At 48.1% G+C, this 16915-nt stretch overlaps 1 protein-coding gene across 10 annotated transcripts in view; it reads right to left on the bottom strand.

The window, feature by feature from the left end:
- The window catches only part of FHOD3 (formin homology 2 domain containing 3), a 521961-nt gene that overhangs the window by 48151 nt on the left and 456895 nt on the right, over positions 1-16915 (bottom strand). For 9 of the 10 annotated variants that reach the window (XM_027526407.1, XM_027526417.1, XM_027526409.1 and 6 more), the window contains one exon: positions 7943-8101. The exons of the other annotated variant lie outside the window; for it this stretch is intronic. In XM_027526407.1, the coding sequence (XP_027382208.1) occupies positions 7943-8101 (159 nt within the window). The remainder of the gene's footprint in view (positions 1-7942; positions 8102-16915) is intronic. 10 annotated transcript variants of the gene reach the window in all.

The following is a 16915-nucleotide window of genomic DNA, read 5'->3' on the forward strand; positions in this document are numbered from 1 at the left end:
CTACCTACTCCAGTATTATTACCTGGAAAATCTCAGGGACAGAGGAGCTGGGTGGACTAGAGTCACTGGGGGTGCAAAGAGTCGGACATGACTAAGAGACTAAGCACTAAGACTCAATAGATCTGGACTCCCCTAAAGTCAATTTTCAGCTCAGTTCAATTCATTTGCTCAGTCATGTCCAACTCTTTGCGACCCTATGGACTGCAGCACACCAGGCCTCCCTGTCCATCACCAAAACCTGGAGTTTACCCAAACTCATGTCCATCGAGTCGGTGATGCCATCCAACCATCTCATCCTCTGTTGGCCCCTTCTCCTCCCGCCTTCAATCTTTCCCAGCATCAGGGGCTTTTCCAATGAGTCAGTTCTTTGCATCAGGTGGCCAAAGTTTTGGAGTTTCAGCTTCAGCATCAGTCCTTCCAATGAATATTAAGGGCTGATTTCCTCTAGGATGTACTGGTTGGATTGCCTTGCTGTCCAAGGGACTCGCAAGAGTCTTCTCCAACACCACAGTTCAAAAGCATCATGTGTTTGGCACTCAGGCAATGGCACCCCCCTCCAGTACTCTTGCCTGGAAAATTCCATGGACGGAGGAGCCTGGTAGGCTGCAGTCCATGGGATCACTGAGAGTCGGACAAGACTGAGTGACTTCACTTACACTTTTCACTTTCATGCATTGGAGAAGGAAATGGCAACCCACTCCAGTGTTCTTGCCTGGAGAATCCCAGGGTCGGCGGAGCCTGGTGGGCTGCCGCCTATGGCGCACAGAGTCGGACACGACTGAAGTGACTTAAGCAGCAGCAGCAGCTTTCTTTATAGTCCAACTCTCATATCTATACATGACCACTGGAAAAACCATAGCCTTGACTAGACAGACCTTTGTTGGCAAAGTAATGTCTCTGCTTTTGAATATGCTGTCTAGGTTGGTCATAACTTTTCTTCCAAGGAGCAAGCGTATTTTAATTTCATGGCTGCCGTCACCATCTGCAATGATTTTGGAGCCCAAGAAAATAAAGCCTCTCACTGTTTCCATTGTTTCCACATCTATTTGCTATGAAGTGATGGGACAAGACGTCATGATCTTTTGAGCTTTAAGCCAACTTTTTCACTCTCTTTCACTTTCTTTAAGAGGCTCTTCTTTACTTTCTGCCATAAGGGTGGTGTCATCTGCATATCTGAGGTTATTGATATTTCTCCTGGCAATCTTGATTCCAGCGTGTGCTTCATCCAGCCCAGCATTTCTCATGATGTACTCTGCATATAAGTTAAATAAGCAGGGTGACAATATACAACCTTGATGTACTCCTTTGCCAATTTGGAACCAGTCTGTTGTTCCATGTCTAACGTGCTTCCTGAACTGCATACAGATTTGTCAGGAGCCAGGTCAGGTGGTGTGGTATTCCTATCTCTTTCAGAATTTTCCACAGTTCATTGTGATCCACACAAAGTCAATTTTACTCCATATTAATTCAAAAAATTAAAAACAACAAGAGACCAGACACTTGACATCATAATCAGCAAAGGTGCAGGTATTTACACAGTCATGCCTTAGGATGTATCTAGGTGGAAGAGTAGTTGTCCTGGGCTCATGAATGTTATCAGAGAGGGCGGCCTCAGGAGGTTATCAGAAGCCAGTGACACCAAACTGTACTGAAGACGTGTTTGGGGTGGGGTCAGAGTGAGGTCACAGGTGGTGAGCTCTAGATACTTCTTTTTCCAACATCCTCTCTATCATGCCCCAAACACAGATTAAGTGGTGGAATGGAGCACTGGGGAGATGCTCAGCCCATTGCCGACCCACAGGCTGATGCTATTGATCCCACCTGCCGACACAGATGACACTTCAAAAAGACCAAAACAATCCAAGCAGATGCCGCTTATTTCAAAACATCCAGCATTTAAACTAGTTTTCAAAAGGGAAACTCAATGAAGAATTTGTATTTTAATTTTATTAATGTTCAAATTGTTTTAAGCATGTACAAGGATTCCAAAACACAAAGCTGTCAACATTTTCCCCTTCTTCAGAAGGCATTTTCATGTGATGAGTTTTGTTGCCTCTTTCCTTTGGGAAAGTAATCAAACACTCTTACTTTTGTTTTTCACTTCTCTGACTAATTTAAACCATTTGTTCACTGTTGAAGATTTATGAGGTTGCCATCTGCCAGTTAATTTTACTTTTTGTTTTTTTTACACATCACTGACAATAAAAATAGTCATAAGACAGGGGACAGCAGGTCAAAGCTACCTTGTACAAGGTGACGCTCCCATTTTTCCATGAGCAGATCATAACAGAATGAGCATACCTTTAATCTGCTCTTTACCATGTCAGTAGATTTACTGATGACCCTGTGATGATCATCTGGTTTCACAAGGAGAAAAACATCAAACAAGACCATGACATAATAATCTCAGTGGTTTTTTGCTTTCTCCCAGACAGTGTTTCTCTAGCACTGCTTTAAGTATGCTTGCTTCTGTATCGGAAAATCTTATTTCAGAGGAAAATGCCTAAGTCTTATTTTTTATGGACCCAAATATTCTGGGGTTTGGCCATCTCATTCACCTGCAGATGAGACCATAATAAGTAATCATCATGCCTTGTGAATTCTGAACAGAACCCTGGCTATGACTCTGGATAAGTATCTAAAAGCAAAAAGTTGGAGCTGTTATGGCCGAGGCTGGATGGTTTGCAACCTGCCATCCCATGAGATAATGGCTTTCCTTCATGCACAGAGTCTCACAGAGAATTAAAAAAAAAAAAAAAACTTCTCAAGGTTAAAGGTTAACTTCTCAAGGTTCTCTTTCGATGGTATCTTCTTTCATTCTTGTGACAACTTGGTGAGGCAGGTAAGGCAGAATAATGCAGCAAATTTGAAGATGAAGATGTGGTGCCTGAAGTCAAGCTGGATCAACTGAGGCAGAGCTGGAGACCCACTCAGGGGCTCCTCCTACTTTTCAGCACCACCTCCACGTTCATGGCACTTCCACAAACTACCAGTGTGGCTAAGGTGCCCAACTGTCAGGACATTCTGGTTCCTGGGCCTGCAGACCCCACTGACTGGCTCCTGCACTCAGGTTCAACTGTGTGTTCCTGGACCCACAGACAGGGTTCCCCAACACAAACTGCTCGAAAAGATGCTGCAGTTTTGTACAGGCAGCCAAAGGGAATATCTGTTTCTAGGATGCCTGGCAGTCAAGCAGTGTCAACTTAAATGTCGTTTGGGACCATTCAATTGTGTTAACCCTCTGAGTAGACACAAATGCTACAAAAATGAGAAAAGCAAGGAAGAACAAGAAAACCCTCTTTCAGTTCAGTCGATGAGTCTTGTCTGACTCTTTGTGACCCCCTGGACTGCAGCACACCAGGCTTCCATGTCCATCACCAACTCCTGAAGCTTACTCAAACTCATGCCCATTGAGTCAGTGATGCCATCTAACCATCTCGTCCTCTGTCATCCCCTTCTCCTTCCACCTTCAATCTTTCCCAGCATCAGGGGCTCTTCAAATGAGTCAGTTCTTCACATCAGGTGGCCAAAGTATTGGAGCTTTAGCTTCAGCATCAGTCCTTCCAATGAATATTCAGGACTGATTTCCTTTAGGATGGATCTCCTTGTAATCCAAGGAACTCTCAAGAGTCTTCTCCAACACCACAATTCAAAAGCGTCAATTCGTCGGCACTCATCTTTCTTTATGGTCCAACTCACACATTCATACGTGACTACTGGAAAAACCACAGCTTTGACTAGATGGACCTTTGTCGGCAAAGTATGATGCCTCACGGACATTTTACATGGGAAAATATCGTTAATGCAACTTAGGGATGGGCCCCAATCATATTCTAAAATTTAACACTCTTATGAACAACAACTTTCTTAATGAAGTTAGTCAATTACTCCTGTGGGTTTTCATGATGAGTCAGATACACAACATGGAGTTGCCAAGGAGGATGTCAGTGAATACATCCTAATCACGTCTGGGGACACAGAGGTTTCATACAACTCCATTAGGCCATGGTGCCATGCTGCAGAGCAGATGGTTTAGCAAAAGGCCCTTGGGTGTAAGCTGGAAATCATTAGTGAAGATCTGTAAGGACGTGACTTCCATCTCTTCTCAGCCCTGATGTAACTTCTGAACAACAAGGCTAGACAGTAAGCTCTGGGAGACTGACTCTGCACAGGATGGACACCCTCTCTGCCCCCGAGGGCCCCTAGGTCGGTGGTCACAGGCAGCAGGTAACAACTGGGAGGGCCTGGGTTACGGGTTCCCCACGAGGACTGGTTTCTGCTGGACTCTTATCAGCTACAACCGACAAGCATTGAAAATACACACTCTCTCTGCATTCACTCAGGCAGCTTCAGAGAAGCGGTTCTCAGTCAGGGTGATTCTGTCCCCATGGTATGTTGACACAGTCTAGGGGACATTCTTGGTTGTCACCACTGGGGCAGTGCTACGGGCATCGTGTGGACAGAGGTCAGGGATCTGCGAACACCCTACAAAGCACAGGGCAGCTCCCACAATAAAGAACTGTCCAGCACAGAATGGCAACAGAGCCACAACCGAGAAACCGTGTTCCAGTGAAAAGTGTGACCAAAATGTGTAACTCCATGTTAATGACTATATATGATCTATCAAAAAGCAGAGATATTACTTTGCCAACAAAGGTCCGTCTAGCCAAAGCTATGGTTTTTCCAGTAGTCATGTATGGATGTGAGAGCTAGACTATAAAGAAAGATGAGAGCCAAAGATGCTTTTGAACTGTGGTGTTGGAGAAGACTTTTGAGAGTCCCTTGAACAGCAAGGAGATCCAACCAGTCCATCCTAATAGAAATCAGTCCTGAATATTCATTGGAAGGACTGATGCTGAAGCTGAAACTCCAAAACTTTGGCCACCTGATGTGAAGAACTGACTCATTTGAAAAGACCCTGATGCTGGGAAAGATTGAAGGCAGGAGGAGAAGGGGATGACAGAGGATGAGGTGGCTGGATGACATCACTGACTCCATGGACATGAGTTTGAGTAAACTCTGGGAGTTGGTGATGGACAGGGAGACCTGGTGTGCTGCAGTCCATAGAGTCACAAAGAGTTGTACATGACTGAACGACTGAACTGAACTGAAATGATGATCTACCAAGGCCTCACGACACAGCAAACTCTCAGGAAGGGTTAGGCAGTGTGTTCTGAGGCCATATCTGTTTACTGTACATCATATCCGACACCAGCTACTCCTGGAGGAAAAGTGTAGGCAGCACTGTGATGCAGATTGCAATGGCCCATGTGTCTTCTCACTCCCCTTTCGGATTTCCTCTTGTTCTTTTCCGTGGGTGAGTCCAGACCCAGAGAGCCCATCTGGGCCAGCCACCCCCAGAGCTGGCCCGCGGATTGCACTTCAGACTCAGGCTCTAGAAACCACATTTCAGTTCGACCTCTTACTGGCTTGTGAGCTTGGACACAGACAAACTTTGGGATACACCCTCTTCAACTTTAAGATGAGGATCATAGCAGTGCACCTCGTAAGGTTCTGATGAGCCTCTGTGAGCAGCCCCTACTCGGTGTCTGGCCCGGAGGAGGAAACCCGTGAAAGTCTAGTTTATTAATGTGCTGCTGCTCCTCTATTTGTCATCATTACTTTCCTATCATCATTCCTTCCTGGCGCAAAAAGGTGCTCAGCTGGAAACCAGTCAGAAAAGGAAAAAGTCATCTGATTCATTCTAAAGTCTGAGTAACCTATTGTATCTGAAACTTCCCCTACCCAGGGAGATTGACATTTTGGGACAGAACAAAGGCAAAACCAAAGGAATCTGTCTCTTTTGATGGACTTTCAAGTTCTCATGGCAAGAAGGGGAAATATTTTTAAAAGGGGAAGTTGTCATTTTTTCCTTCAATCAAGCTGCCTCTGGCTGCATTTGAAGCCTCTCTATGTATGAATCTGAAGCTTCTGCACTCCTTCAGAGATCCTGTGAAGTAAACAGGATGGCCAATCACGCACTAGCACCTACACGTCGTCTGCTTGTGTGAGAGACACTTTGCACTTGGTGTGAGCCGACTGGCAGCCCCCACCTGCCTGCAGGACACAAACGCCCTTCCCCCTTGTTGCTCTGGGGGCCCCAGGGTGAAGCTGCCCCGTACTGAGGCCAGGCCTGCCCCCTCCTTTCCCACTGTCTGGCAGCTGCCTCAGTCTCCCCCTCGGTATTTGCCTGCGGTCTCCTTTGGGCCCCCTCCCCCGTCTGCCACGTGCCCTCACTCCCTGCCTGTGCTGACCTGCTGTGCTGCCTGGCCTGACTCCAGGGCTCGGGCCCCACTCTCCAGCCAGTGGCCAGTGCACGTTCCTCGTCACACCTGCTCCTGGCACAGGCCATGTGGGTGCTTCTCAAGGCAGAGCTGCTAAGGCCTTGTGCTGGTTTCCCAGGTTTGCTATAACCAAGCATCGCAAACTGGGGGGCTTCAAACCAGGGGAATGTGTTCCCTCACAGCCTGAGAGACTAGAAGTCTAACATCATGGTGTCCGCAGGGCGATGCTCTTTCTGAAGACTCAAGGGGAGGATCTTTCCTCTCCTCTTCCTCGCTTCTAGAAGATGCAGGCACTTCTCGGTGTCCCTTGTCTTGTAAGCACATCCCTCCAGCTTCTGCCTCCATCATCCCACAGTGGTCCCCTCTGGGTGTTCTCTGTTCACATGGCCTTCCCCTCGCTGTGTCTGTGTCCAAACTTCTCTCTTCTTAGAAGGCTATCAGCCAGTGGAGCAGGGCTCACCCTAATCCAGGATGACCTTATCTTAGCTTGATCAAGCCTGCAAAGACCCAACTTCCAAATAAGGTCACATTCCAAGGTTCTGGGTAGCATGGACCTTGAAGTCTGTACTCAATCTAGTACAAACCTCTAGGAACACTGCTTCTGCTGCGGAGGCCTCTGCTTTCCAAAGTACACGGCATGCCTGCCCACCTGGGTTCAGGCACCACTTTGCCCCACGCCCCCATTGCCCCCTCCCACACTCAGGCCTGGGGGTGCGTCTGGCACAGCCCCCCAGCCCTTCCTCACTTCTGTCTCTCCTGCTGAAGCCCCTCTGCTCACTGTAGCCAGCCTTCACTGGCTTTCTTCATTCCTGAGTCTTTCAAATGAGACTGGGTATGCAGGAACCTCCAGTACGGAGATGTTTTCAAGGAATCCAAGGCTCCTTGCCAACAGGAGGCGGCGCTGGCTGCCACCAATGTCACGAAGCAGTGTCCTGAGATTCCCCACTCTACCCAGTGGGTCCCCAGGCCGGTCACGCCCCTGGAGGCATCTGTGGGCCAAGCCATTGGCTCCACTCACTCTTTCTCTATTATTAGAAGAGGAGATTGAACTTCCCACAAACGGGCACCAGCCCACAGTGGAGGGTGCTGGACCCTGGCAGAGCAGGGGGGCTGCGGCTCCAGCTGGGGTGCCCATCAGTCACGCAGTCACAGCCAGGACAGCCAACCTCTCTCCACTTGTGCCACCAAGACCAACAGATGCTGCAGACCCAGTTGGCTTGGGATCCCCAGCTGAGCAAATCAAACCCGTCTCTACACACCACAACGGGCGCCAAGAGAGAAACAGAGCCATTTACACAGAGGTGAGCATGCACAGACAAGCCTACTTTTAAGACTGTTCATGAAACATATTTGGTTTGAAATGATGTGAAAGAAGGCATTCCAGTGCCCCATGGAGGCTGTCAAGTTCTTCTTCTGCATTGAGGCAGGCAGAGTGTGGTCAGAAGGAAGTTAATGAATGAACCTGATCTTCCCAATAAGCAAAGTGGGGTTTCTTCCCACTGCCCCCCTCCTGAAGTTAAAAAAATGATGTGAGAATTATAACACTATTCAGAGTCTGACTGAGACAAAAAAGTGGCAAGCCACCCTGTGGAGAAAGAAAGTCACATTGGACAGTAATGCAACAGAACATAAATAACACTCTGTCGAGCTCCTCTTACCTCAATCCCTTCTTTGTTTAAGGCATATTCATCAAAATTCAAAATGGCTATCTTAATCGTTCTTGGAGGGGGCAGGACCGTCAGGCCAATATTAATAGCATTGCTCCTCTTGGAGTCCAGGACAATGATCTCCTGCTTTTTTCCATCTGCAGCCGTTTTCTTGTGATAAAATAAGGAGAATCCAAGATTAATGCCTCATCTTCAGTCCTCTATTAAAAGCAAACTCACGACTTTAATATTTAGAGATGAAAACAAATGGCCCCAGTTCAGCTCAGGGAGGGACTGGCTACCGCTCAGCACGGCGGAGATCAGGGATTAGCCCCGAGAAGCCGCCAAGAAGGGGGCAGCCATGGAACTTCTCAAGTCAGACACATTACAAAATAAAATTGATTTTCCTTCAATTGGGAAAAATGTGATATTTTGCAAGGAGAAAAAAAAAAAGAAAGAAACACTCTGTTTTTTTCCATAGAAGCAGTGGAAACAGGATTCAGACCTTTCAGAGTTCCCTTCCTGTGGGCTGCGAGGTGTTGGAATGTGCCTTGGTTGGCCCTGGGGCATGTGGTGCATGCCCAGAGATGGAGAAAGCTGGTCCACACGCCAAGGAGACGGGAGCCTGGGGGAACCCGGCATTGCTGGCGGGTCTGCCCTCTGCATCTCCGGGGCTCCTCTTGACATTCTGCCCTGACACCTGAGCACTCTCCTGCCACATTCATTCATCTGGATGCAGCCCACTGAGCGGGTGAAGAGGAGTAAGGGATGAACTGGCAAAGAGGCCAAGGAGGGGCACCATGCTCTCTGCTGTCCCGGGCATCCTCGGAGCAGCCCCTATTGCTAGCCTGGGGCTGGCACACAGCCAGAAGCTAGGAAGGGTGTAAGGTGCTGAGCCAGTTCTCACCTCTGCCCAGAGCTTATGATGACAAGGTCCCCAACTTTCCCCTTCCACTCTCAGGAAATCAAAGGCAGGTAGAAATGGGGACAGGTGGAAGGAGGCCAGTCAGCAAGCTTCCTGTGTTGTGCAGCCTCCCTTGGGGCCACAAGGCCTGGAGGTTGATGATTCTGATTCATGAAACAAGCCCAGGGTGATGAGGATGGGTGAGACCATGCAGCATGCTGAGGGTGAGCTCACTGCATGAGGGGCCCAGCTTCGGGGGAATAACTCACCTGGTGATAGAGGGGGTGAGGGTCTGGAGAAGCTGCCACACAAGCTGGACCCTAAAGACTGTCTAGGACTAGCCTGGGGCGGGGGAGACGGTGAGGAGAGAAGGGCCTTTGAATAGTTCCAGGGAACTGCCCAGGATGAAGCTGGAGGTTGCCAGGGCCATATCAGGGGACTCCATGAGTCAGCTGCTCAGAACCCCTCTGCAGGCAGGTCCTAGCCAAGCAGCCAACGCCAGTCAGCCTCCCGCACTGAGGCCTCAGCCTCTCCTTTGAAGAAGGGAACCAGGCTGGGCCTGGTACAGCTGAGTGGCTGCTGTGGCACTAGAGGCTGGGAGCTGGCAAGGAGAAACTGGCTACAGCCCCTTAAGTCCTACTGAGCCCTTCCAAACTCAATTGCTAATGTTCTATTTTAGGTCCTTAAATGTGCATTTGGGAATAAATTACAATTTCTTCATGAAGAGAATAACTGAAAGCATCCCAGCCATTTGGGCGCCTGGTGGCCCGGAGGAACAACTCCTGCGGGCGTGCCACCGGCTTGGAACTGTGGGCTCCCAGGACACACAGCATAAATGCACCCCTACCCTGCAGGGCAAGCTTGTCTTCTATACGTTTAAGCCAAGAAGCTTATCAGGAGCTCCTGAAATGTAGCTGAAATCTACTTTAAAATATTGTTTGGGGGTTTCCCTGGTGGTCTGGTGGTTAAGAGCCCACCTGCCAATGCAGGAGACACGGGTTCGACCCCTGGTCCAGGAAGATCTCACATGCCGCGGAGCAACTAAGCCTGTGAGCCACAGCTACTAAGCCCGTGCTCCAGAGTCTGCAAGTCACAACTACTGGAGCCTGTGCGCCTAGGGATTGTGCTCCACAACAAGAGAAGTCACAGCAAAGAGAAGCCCACACACTGCAACTAGACAGTGGCCTCCACTCACAGCAACCAGAGAAAAGCCTGGGCAGCAACAAAGACCCAGCACAGCCAAAACTAAATGAATACAAATAAAATTATTTAAAAATATATTACTTTGTTGGAATGCTAAGAAGGCCTGAGAAAAGGCTTGACAACATGCTGAAGAAGGGAATGAAGAGGGATGTGATGACCTGTGTGCCCACCTTGGGGCAGCGGGGTGCCCACTCCTCCAGGCACTCCAGGCACTGCAGGGGGCCTGCCCAACATAGAGTCCCTCTTCCCTGCTCACCAACAGGGCCTGGATTTCTTTCAAGCTGGTAATATGTTAGGGAAATCAATCACCTCCCTGGACCCTTTGCAGCTGAGGCTGGCAGTTTGGGTTTCTGTTTTCCTGATTCAAAAGGGCTGGACCCATGAGCCATGCCTTTTTCCCTTTCTCCATCTTCCTGCCTACAATGTAGACATGAGGCCTGGAGCGGCAGCATCTCGTGAGCATAAGGAATGAGGCCTCATGGATGGCGACATGGAAGACAGAAGCCTGGGACCTGGCGTGTGAGAGGCACTGACCCAGCGCCAGGCTCCAGCACAGGAGGCACTGACAGAAAGGCAAGGACTCCCCGTGAATCATTAGCCCCTGGACCCCCATCCATAGAGTCACTGGGAGCCTGCAGAGATGCCTGAGAAGGCCGAGCCCCACTGCTGCCTTTGTGCAAATGAGAGCAAGATGCCCCCCCTGAGGGAGACAAAGCCCCATGGCAAATTCTTGAGAGAGACGGACTATTCAGATTTCAGCCTGCCCCCCTCAGCCAGGGTCCACCTACAGCAAGCACTCAGGACAGAGCCGGGGGTGGCTCTGAGCCTGACATGTCCTTTTCCTCATTCTCAGCAGAACTCAGTTCACATCAATGGACACCCTCTGCTCTCATAAATCGAGAAGAAGCCAGCCTCTGGGCATCCTGAGATAATGGGGAAGCTGTTTCTACAGACGACATGTTTTCAGAGCACGTCCACCCACTTCGAGAAGGAAGGAATAAGAGTTAGTCATATCTGAGGCTGAATTATTAACTCTCTGGATTTTATCCAAGAGGTATTTTAAATGCTCTTCTTCATAACTGAAACAGAGTCTGCTGGATGCACTGACCCCTCAAGTGCCTTGGCAGCCACTCTGCCCGAAATGAGGGTGGGTCACGTGGGCTTGCCCAACTGTCTCCTCCCCTCACAACAACCCACAGCGGCATCTGCAAGAACAAGCCAAAGTGCTCTGTGCCCGGGAGCACATGCTGGTGTCCAGGGATTCCATTATCAATTCTGATGCCTTTCAATCCTCCAAGCTCCAGATCAACAAGAGTGACCTTCACTATGTCCTTCACCTGGCCCTGCGTCTGAGTGGCTGTCGGCCATCCTCTCCCACAAAGTCTCTCGTGTCCTGTCCTTCACTCCCCCCACCTCCATCCCAAGCCCGACCCTTGGAGCCAGCCTCCCAGGGCAGCCACCATGGGCTTCCTGCTTCCAGCCTCTTCTCACTCCCAACCCATCCATCTTAATTCTTGCCAAGAGTCTTTCTCAGAGACTTGTTTCCTTATTGCACTTCTTTGATCAGAGAGTCTGTGACTGTCCGTTGTTTGAAATGAGAAAAATGGGAAATTGGTCAATGATGAAAAGAGGAGATAAAGCAGATAAGACAGAGTTCCTTGTGAAGGAGGTTAAGAAATGTTAAACGATATTCCAAAGGCTTCTGGAAAGGAGGGATGCAGCAAGGTGGAACAGGGTTGGGAGGATGACAGGAGGTGATACATCTAGGCAGGAGATCAAAAAGTTGATTTGTATTTTACACGAGATCAGACACAAAACAACGCACAAACAAGGAAACAAAACCTCCAGACCAGACTTCCCCGGTGGCTCAGTGGTAAAGAATCCACCTGCCAATGCAGGAGACATGGGTTTAATCCCTGATCCAGGAAGATCCCACACGCCTCAGAGCAACTAAGCCATGAGCCACAACTACTGAGCCCATGCCCTAGAGCCTGGGAGCTGCAACCAGTAAAGCCTGCTCTCCCTAGAGCCATGCTCCTCGACAAGAGAAGCCACCACAGTGAGAAGCCCAGGCCCCACAACCAGAGACAAGCCTGCACAGCACAAAAACCCAGCAGAGCCAAAAATAAATAAATGATTACAAAGAAAACTCAAAACCTCTGGAAATATCAATACAGGCCCTACTTGGAGGAAGTGACAAAATTTTATTGAGAGTAATAAAAGAAGATGTGGGTAAATGAGAAACATCATGTTCCTGAATAGGAAGTCTCAGTGTTAAAAGGATGTTCATTATCTTGCCTCATAAAATTTATACACAAATAACATATTTATTATATATGCCGGTAAAGAACCACCTGTAATGCAGGAGACCTGGGTTCGATCCCTGGGTTGGGAGATCCCCTGGAGGAGGGCATGGCAACCCATTCCAGTATTCTGGCCTGGAGAATCCCCATAAACAGAGGAGCTCACAGGCTATAGTCCATGAGGTCGCAAAGAGTTGGACATGACTAAGCGACTAAGCACAACACACAACATATATTTAAAATGATTCTAATCAAATTCCAAGAAGATGTTTTTGGAATTTTAAAATATTCTAAAGTTACTATGAACGAGTATATGTGTAAAAAGATCCATAAGTGGAAATAATACAATATCTATCCAAACAGCCATAAAAACTTACTATAAAACTGATATAATTAATGTGTGGCACTGGCACTCAACAGCTATACTGATAATACAGAATAGAATAATAGAACAGAGAAAGCTGTCTATACAATGATCCAGGGCATTCCAACAAGGCAGCAAGACCGTGAGTCACAATCCATTATGAAAGCCTGATTCTAATATGGAACCAAAGTAACTTCAAGCAAAAACAACCAGTATGGTAGGTTAACATCACAGTAGACTGGATTGACTGAGATCTTTCTTCTTAAAAAAAAAAAAAAAAAAAGCCAGCAGAAAGCAAGAACACAGGGTTGCATGGGAATGGCCAAGGGTCATCATGGTGGGGTTATGCCACACCTCATGAGACCCCTTTGCTGATTTTGGAGTCCTGAGACATTATCAGTGATGATCCATGACAAAGCCTGAGCAAAGGCAGAAGAGGCTGAAAAGCAAGCTCAGTGGCTCAACTGTCTCTTGTTGGTTGGCAGGGTATCTTCCCTTATTTATTATAGTTTTTGCGTTTTCTCAACTGTAGATCTCATTTCCTTAAATGGCATTTCCTGAGTGCCTATTAGGTGGCTACTCCTTGAGTGGGGACATTTTTCATGGAGATCAACAAAAAATGTAGGTGGCCAGGATGCCACCGACTGCAATGATCAATCCTGGGGCAACAGGAAATAAGGGTATCTCCCTCAGTTCTTTGATAGAAGGTCAATCAGCCAAACCTATGCCCTCAGGGCTCAAGAACTCACAGGGGAAAAAGAGTGTTGAGGGAGCAGCTATGGGTCGGGTACCAGGTGCAGGATGCTGGACTAGGGGGTGCTGAACATGAAAATTGGAACAATTGTCTCTGGGGCGAGATAGCTGCCCAGCTAAACAGTTGTGCAAGTTGGAGTGGGGAAAACAGGGTGGGCATGTCTCTGGACATGCAACTGACCCCAGTACTTCCAGAAGTGCTCAAGGTAAAAGAGGAACTTGCTTCTTGAAGGGTTAGGGGGCACTCTGGGAGGAGGTCAGTCTCTGCTTTGCTCCCAGAAAGCTCAGTGAAGCTGAACTTCTGAGCCAAACGAGGTGGCAACACCCAGAACCTCCTTCAAAGCAGCAGCTCTCAGGGAGCCTCCAAGAGTTGCCCTCCCAGAAATACTGTCTCCGGAGAAATGCTTCAGGCTTGGACGGAATGTAGGGTTTTGTTTGTTCTTGACTTGGCCAAGAGGACTGCAGGGAGCGGGGAGAGGATGTAACAGCCAAAATGGGGAGAAACAGAGGTCACCCTCTATGGAAAAAGATGCTGTCAAAGCTAGCAGAGACCTCTTAGGAGGGCTGGGAAGGAGGTCACTGAGGCAATTCAGCTCCTTTCCCCCAAACTGTCCAAAAGGGCTAAGGGTCCAGTTTCAGGAAGCAGAAGTGAGCCCCTCCAAGAGGATGCTTCAAACAGGCAGCACCCAAGGCCACAAGAGTCACAGAATTTCTGAGAAGCACAGAGGGAATTCTCCATTTAAGCACTGATAGCTAACTGCCAGGGCTTAGGGGTGAGGGCTGGGACTTCTCTCTGCAGCCCTGGTGGAGCCCAGATTCACTTGGTGGTCAGCTCCCTGCGTTGGAGTGGGCCTTCTAGAACCAAGCAAGTCCAAGAGGTTGGGCTCTGCAAACTCAGCCACTCCAAGGGGCAGAAAGTCACCTACAACAGGAAGATTTTCTAGAACAGTTAAACCAGATATTCAGGTCCACTCAGGGGGACTGTGGGGCCATACCAATCCTGATGCTGAGATGGATGACCAGAGGCCTCAAAGAGAAGAGACAAGTATGTCAGGTTTTTGGATACATCAAGGTATTGCTTCCAAGAACAAGTCTTTCAGAATTTCTAAGTAAAGTGACAAACTTGATTCTGAATGGTTATGGGGGTAGGCGACCACGTGTGACCACAACCTGCTTTTGTTCAATATCCTGAGGGTAAGCCCATCACTTCCCCTCATAATCATTCAGTTTTGGAAAAGAAAAGGATGAGCATTCAGGCAGCAGTTAGGAAAAGGGGGAAAGGAAGACTTTAATGCTAAATAGTAGTCCTTAAACTTAGAGGCTAATTTAAAATCTCACACTAGAATCTCAGGAAAGTCACGTGAGGCAAAGGATAAGAAAATCAATAGCATAAAAAATGAAGACCTGTCAGCACAGCACAAAAGTACATTCTCCCCTGTTGCCCTGGGTCTACTCAACAACCCCAGGAGGTCAGGCCTACAGGCTCAGGCCTGGCTTCTCCACCACACCCCACCCATAATCAAAAACAGGCTCAGAGAAGTTTACTGACTTGCTCAAAGTCACACAGAGGTAGAGTCCAGACCAAATGACATTTGAAATTGCAGTAGCAAAGCACACAGACCATTGAGAAGAAAGAGAGAGTCTTTTTCAAAAAATGGCAGGCTTTCAAAAATTCCCAAGGGAAGAAAATGAAGAAGTGTCCAGAGTGTGAACTTGAAAGTAGCCAAAACAAAATGGAATCTGGGGATCACAGCAGCCCTGAAGGGCAACTGAAAATATCCAGAGCAGCAAAGCACTCAGGTGGGTCAACTGGGGTCTGACCCATTCCCACCCTGGCGGCCTGGGCGAGTCACTGCCCCACTCTGTACCCCTGTTCTTTCTGGGACCCAGTTTCCCAGGGTTTGTTAGGAGGATGAAATAAAACAATGGATGTAAATCAGTGAGAGAAACACTCAGCCTCTGGTAAGCATGACAGAAGCGTCTGCTAGGACTATTAGAATAGTATGACTGAGACTTCCCTGGTGGTGCAGTGTAAAAGAATCTGCCTGCTTGCCAATGTAGGGGACATGGGTTCAATCCCTGGTCGGGGAAGATCCTACATGCCGTTGAATAACTAATCTTGTGGGTCACAACTACTGAAGCCCTAAAGCCTGTGCTGCACAAGAGAAGTCAGGCAACAAAGAGAGGACCCTACTCACCACAACTAGCAAAAGTCCGAGCAAAGCAATGCAGACCCAGCATGGCCATAAATAAATGAATAAAAAAAAAATAGTATTATTGGTATGGATACATGTAAAGTACTTAGGCTAATACCTGGAAAATAGTGCTTTAGCTCCTTTCACTATTGGCTCTTTTGTAAAAAATCATTTTTAACCTAATGAAATTATATTTTAAAAATATATGGTTTATCAATGCATGTTTTTCATAACTAACACATGTACTACACTTACTGACGAGAGGCACCTAGGTACACGGGAGTGTCAGATCAGAGCAGTGTCCCCACCCCAACAGTGATAATTCCAGGGGACAGTGTAGGGACTTGGTTCTCAATTTAGCCTCCAGGGCTGCTTCCCAACATGGGCAACTCACCCGGAGCTTCCTGAAATGAACTCTCGGATGCTCGTGAGAGTCTGCACAGACCCCCCGGCATACGGAGCCCCCGAGTGGGAAGCAGGTCCAGTGAGTGAGTTATCTGGAGGTTCTGAAGGTCTCCTTGCAGAGGAGATGGGAGGGAACGACTTGCTTTCTGTTTTCAAGGAGGAGAATGTTATGGTTATTTCCACATGCTAAATTCCCTCTAGGCCAAAGACTGGACTCCAGGACTAATGGAAAGGGGGCATTCTGGAGAAAAGAACAGGACAGTCTCCTTCTGGGCCAGGAGACTCAGCTGCCTCCATGGCTGAGGGCAGAAAGGGCAAACACGGACTCACCACCTCCGACTGGGAGGAACGCAACATCACTCACCTAAGGAGGAGACATGGCTGATCAACCTACTGACATTTTCTGAAGGAAAACCAGGAAATGTGATGTATTTAGGTCAGTGCTTTACAATTGTGGGGATACAAGGGGCACTTTTAAAGAACAGTGATGCCTGGGTTCCATCTCAGAGGTCCTAACCTCCTTGATCAGGAGTGGGCACAGAGGTCTAAAAGATGTGAGTGTGACCAGAGTCACCAACTTAGACTTGCAAAAAGTCTTAAGGCTTGAGACGGGATTGTTGGGTGAGTAAAAAGTTGTTCTTTCAGAAAGAAGAACACAATTTAAAAATAGGAAATCAAAGGCAGGGATCGGAGAACATTTCTTAGGATATAAAAACAGAGCTCCCCCCACTCCCCCATCCCTGTCATTCAAAGATGCAGCAAGGTCTGATCTTGCTACTTTCATGAATGATGTGGGATAATATCCCCACAGCTAAAGATGATGCAGGAAGTTTTCACTGATGCTAAAAGGAATCTGAG

This window comes from Bos indicus x Bos taurus, chromosome 24, assembly GCF_003369695.1.
Source record: "Bos indicus x Bos taurus breed Angus x Brahman F1 hybrid chromosome 24, Bos_hybrid_MaternalHap_v2.0, whole genome shotgun sequence".
NCBI classification, from domain to species: domain Eukaryota; kingdom Metazoa; phylum Chordata; class Mammalia; order Artiodactyla; family Bovidae; genus Bos; species Bos indicus x Bos taurus.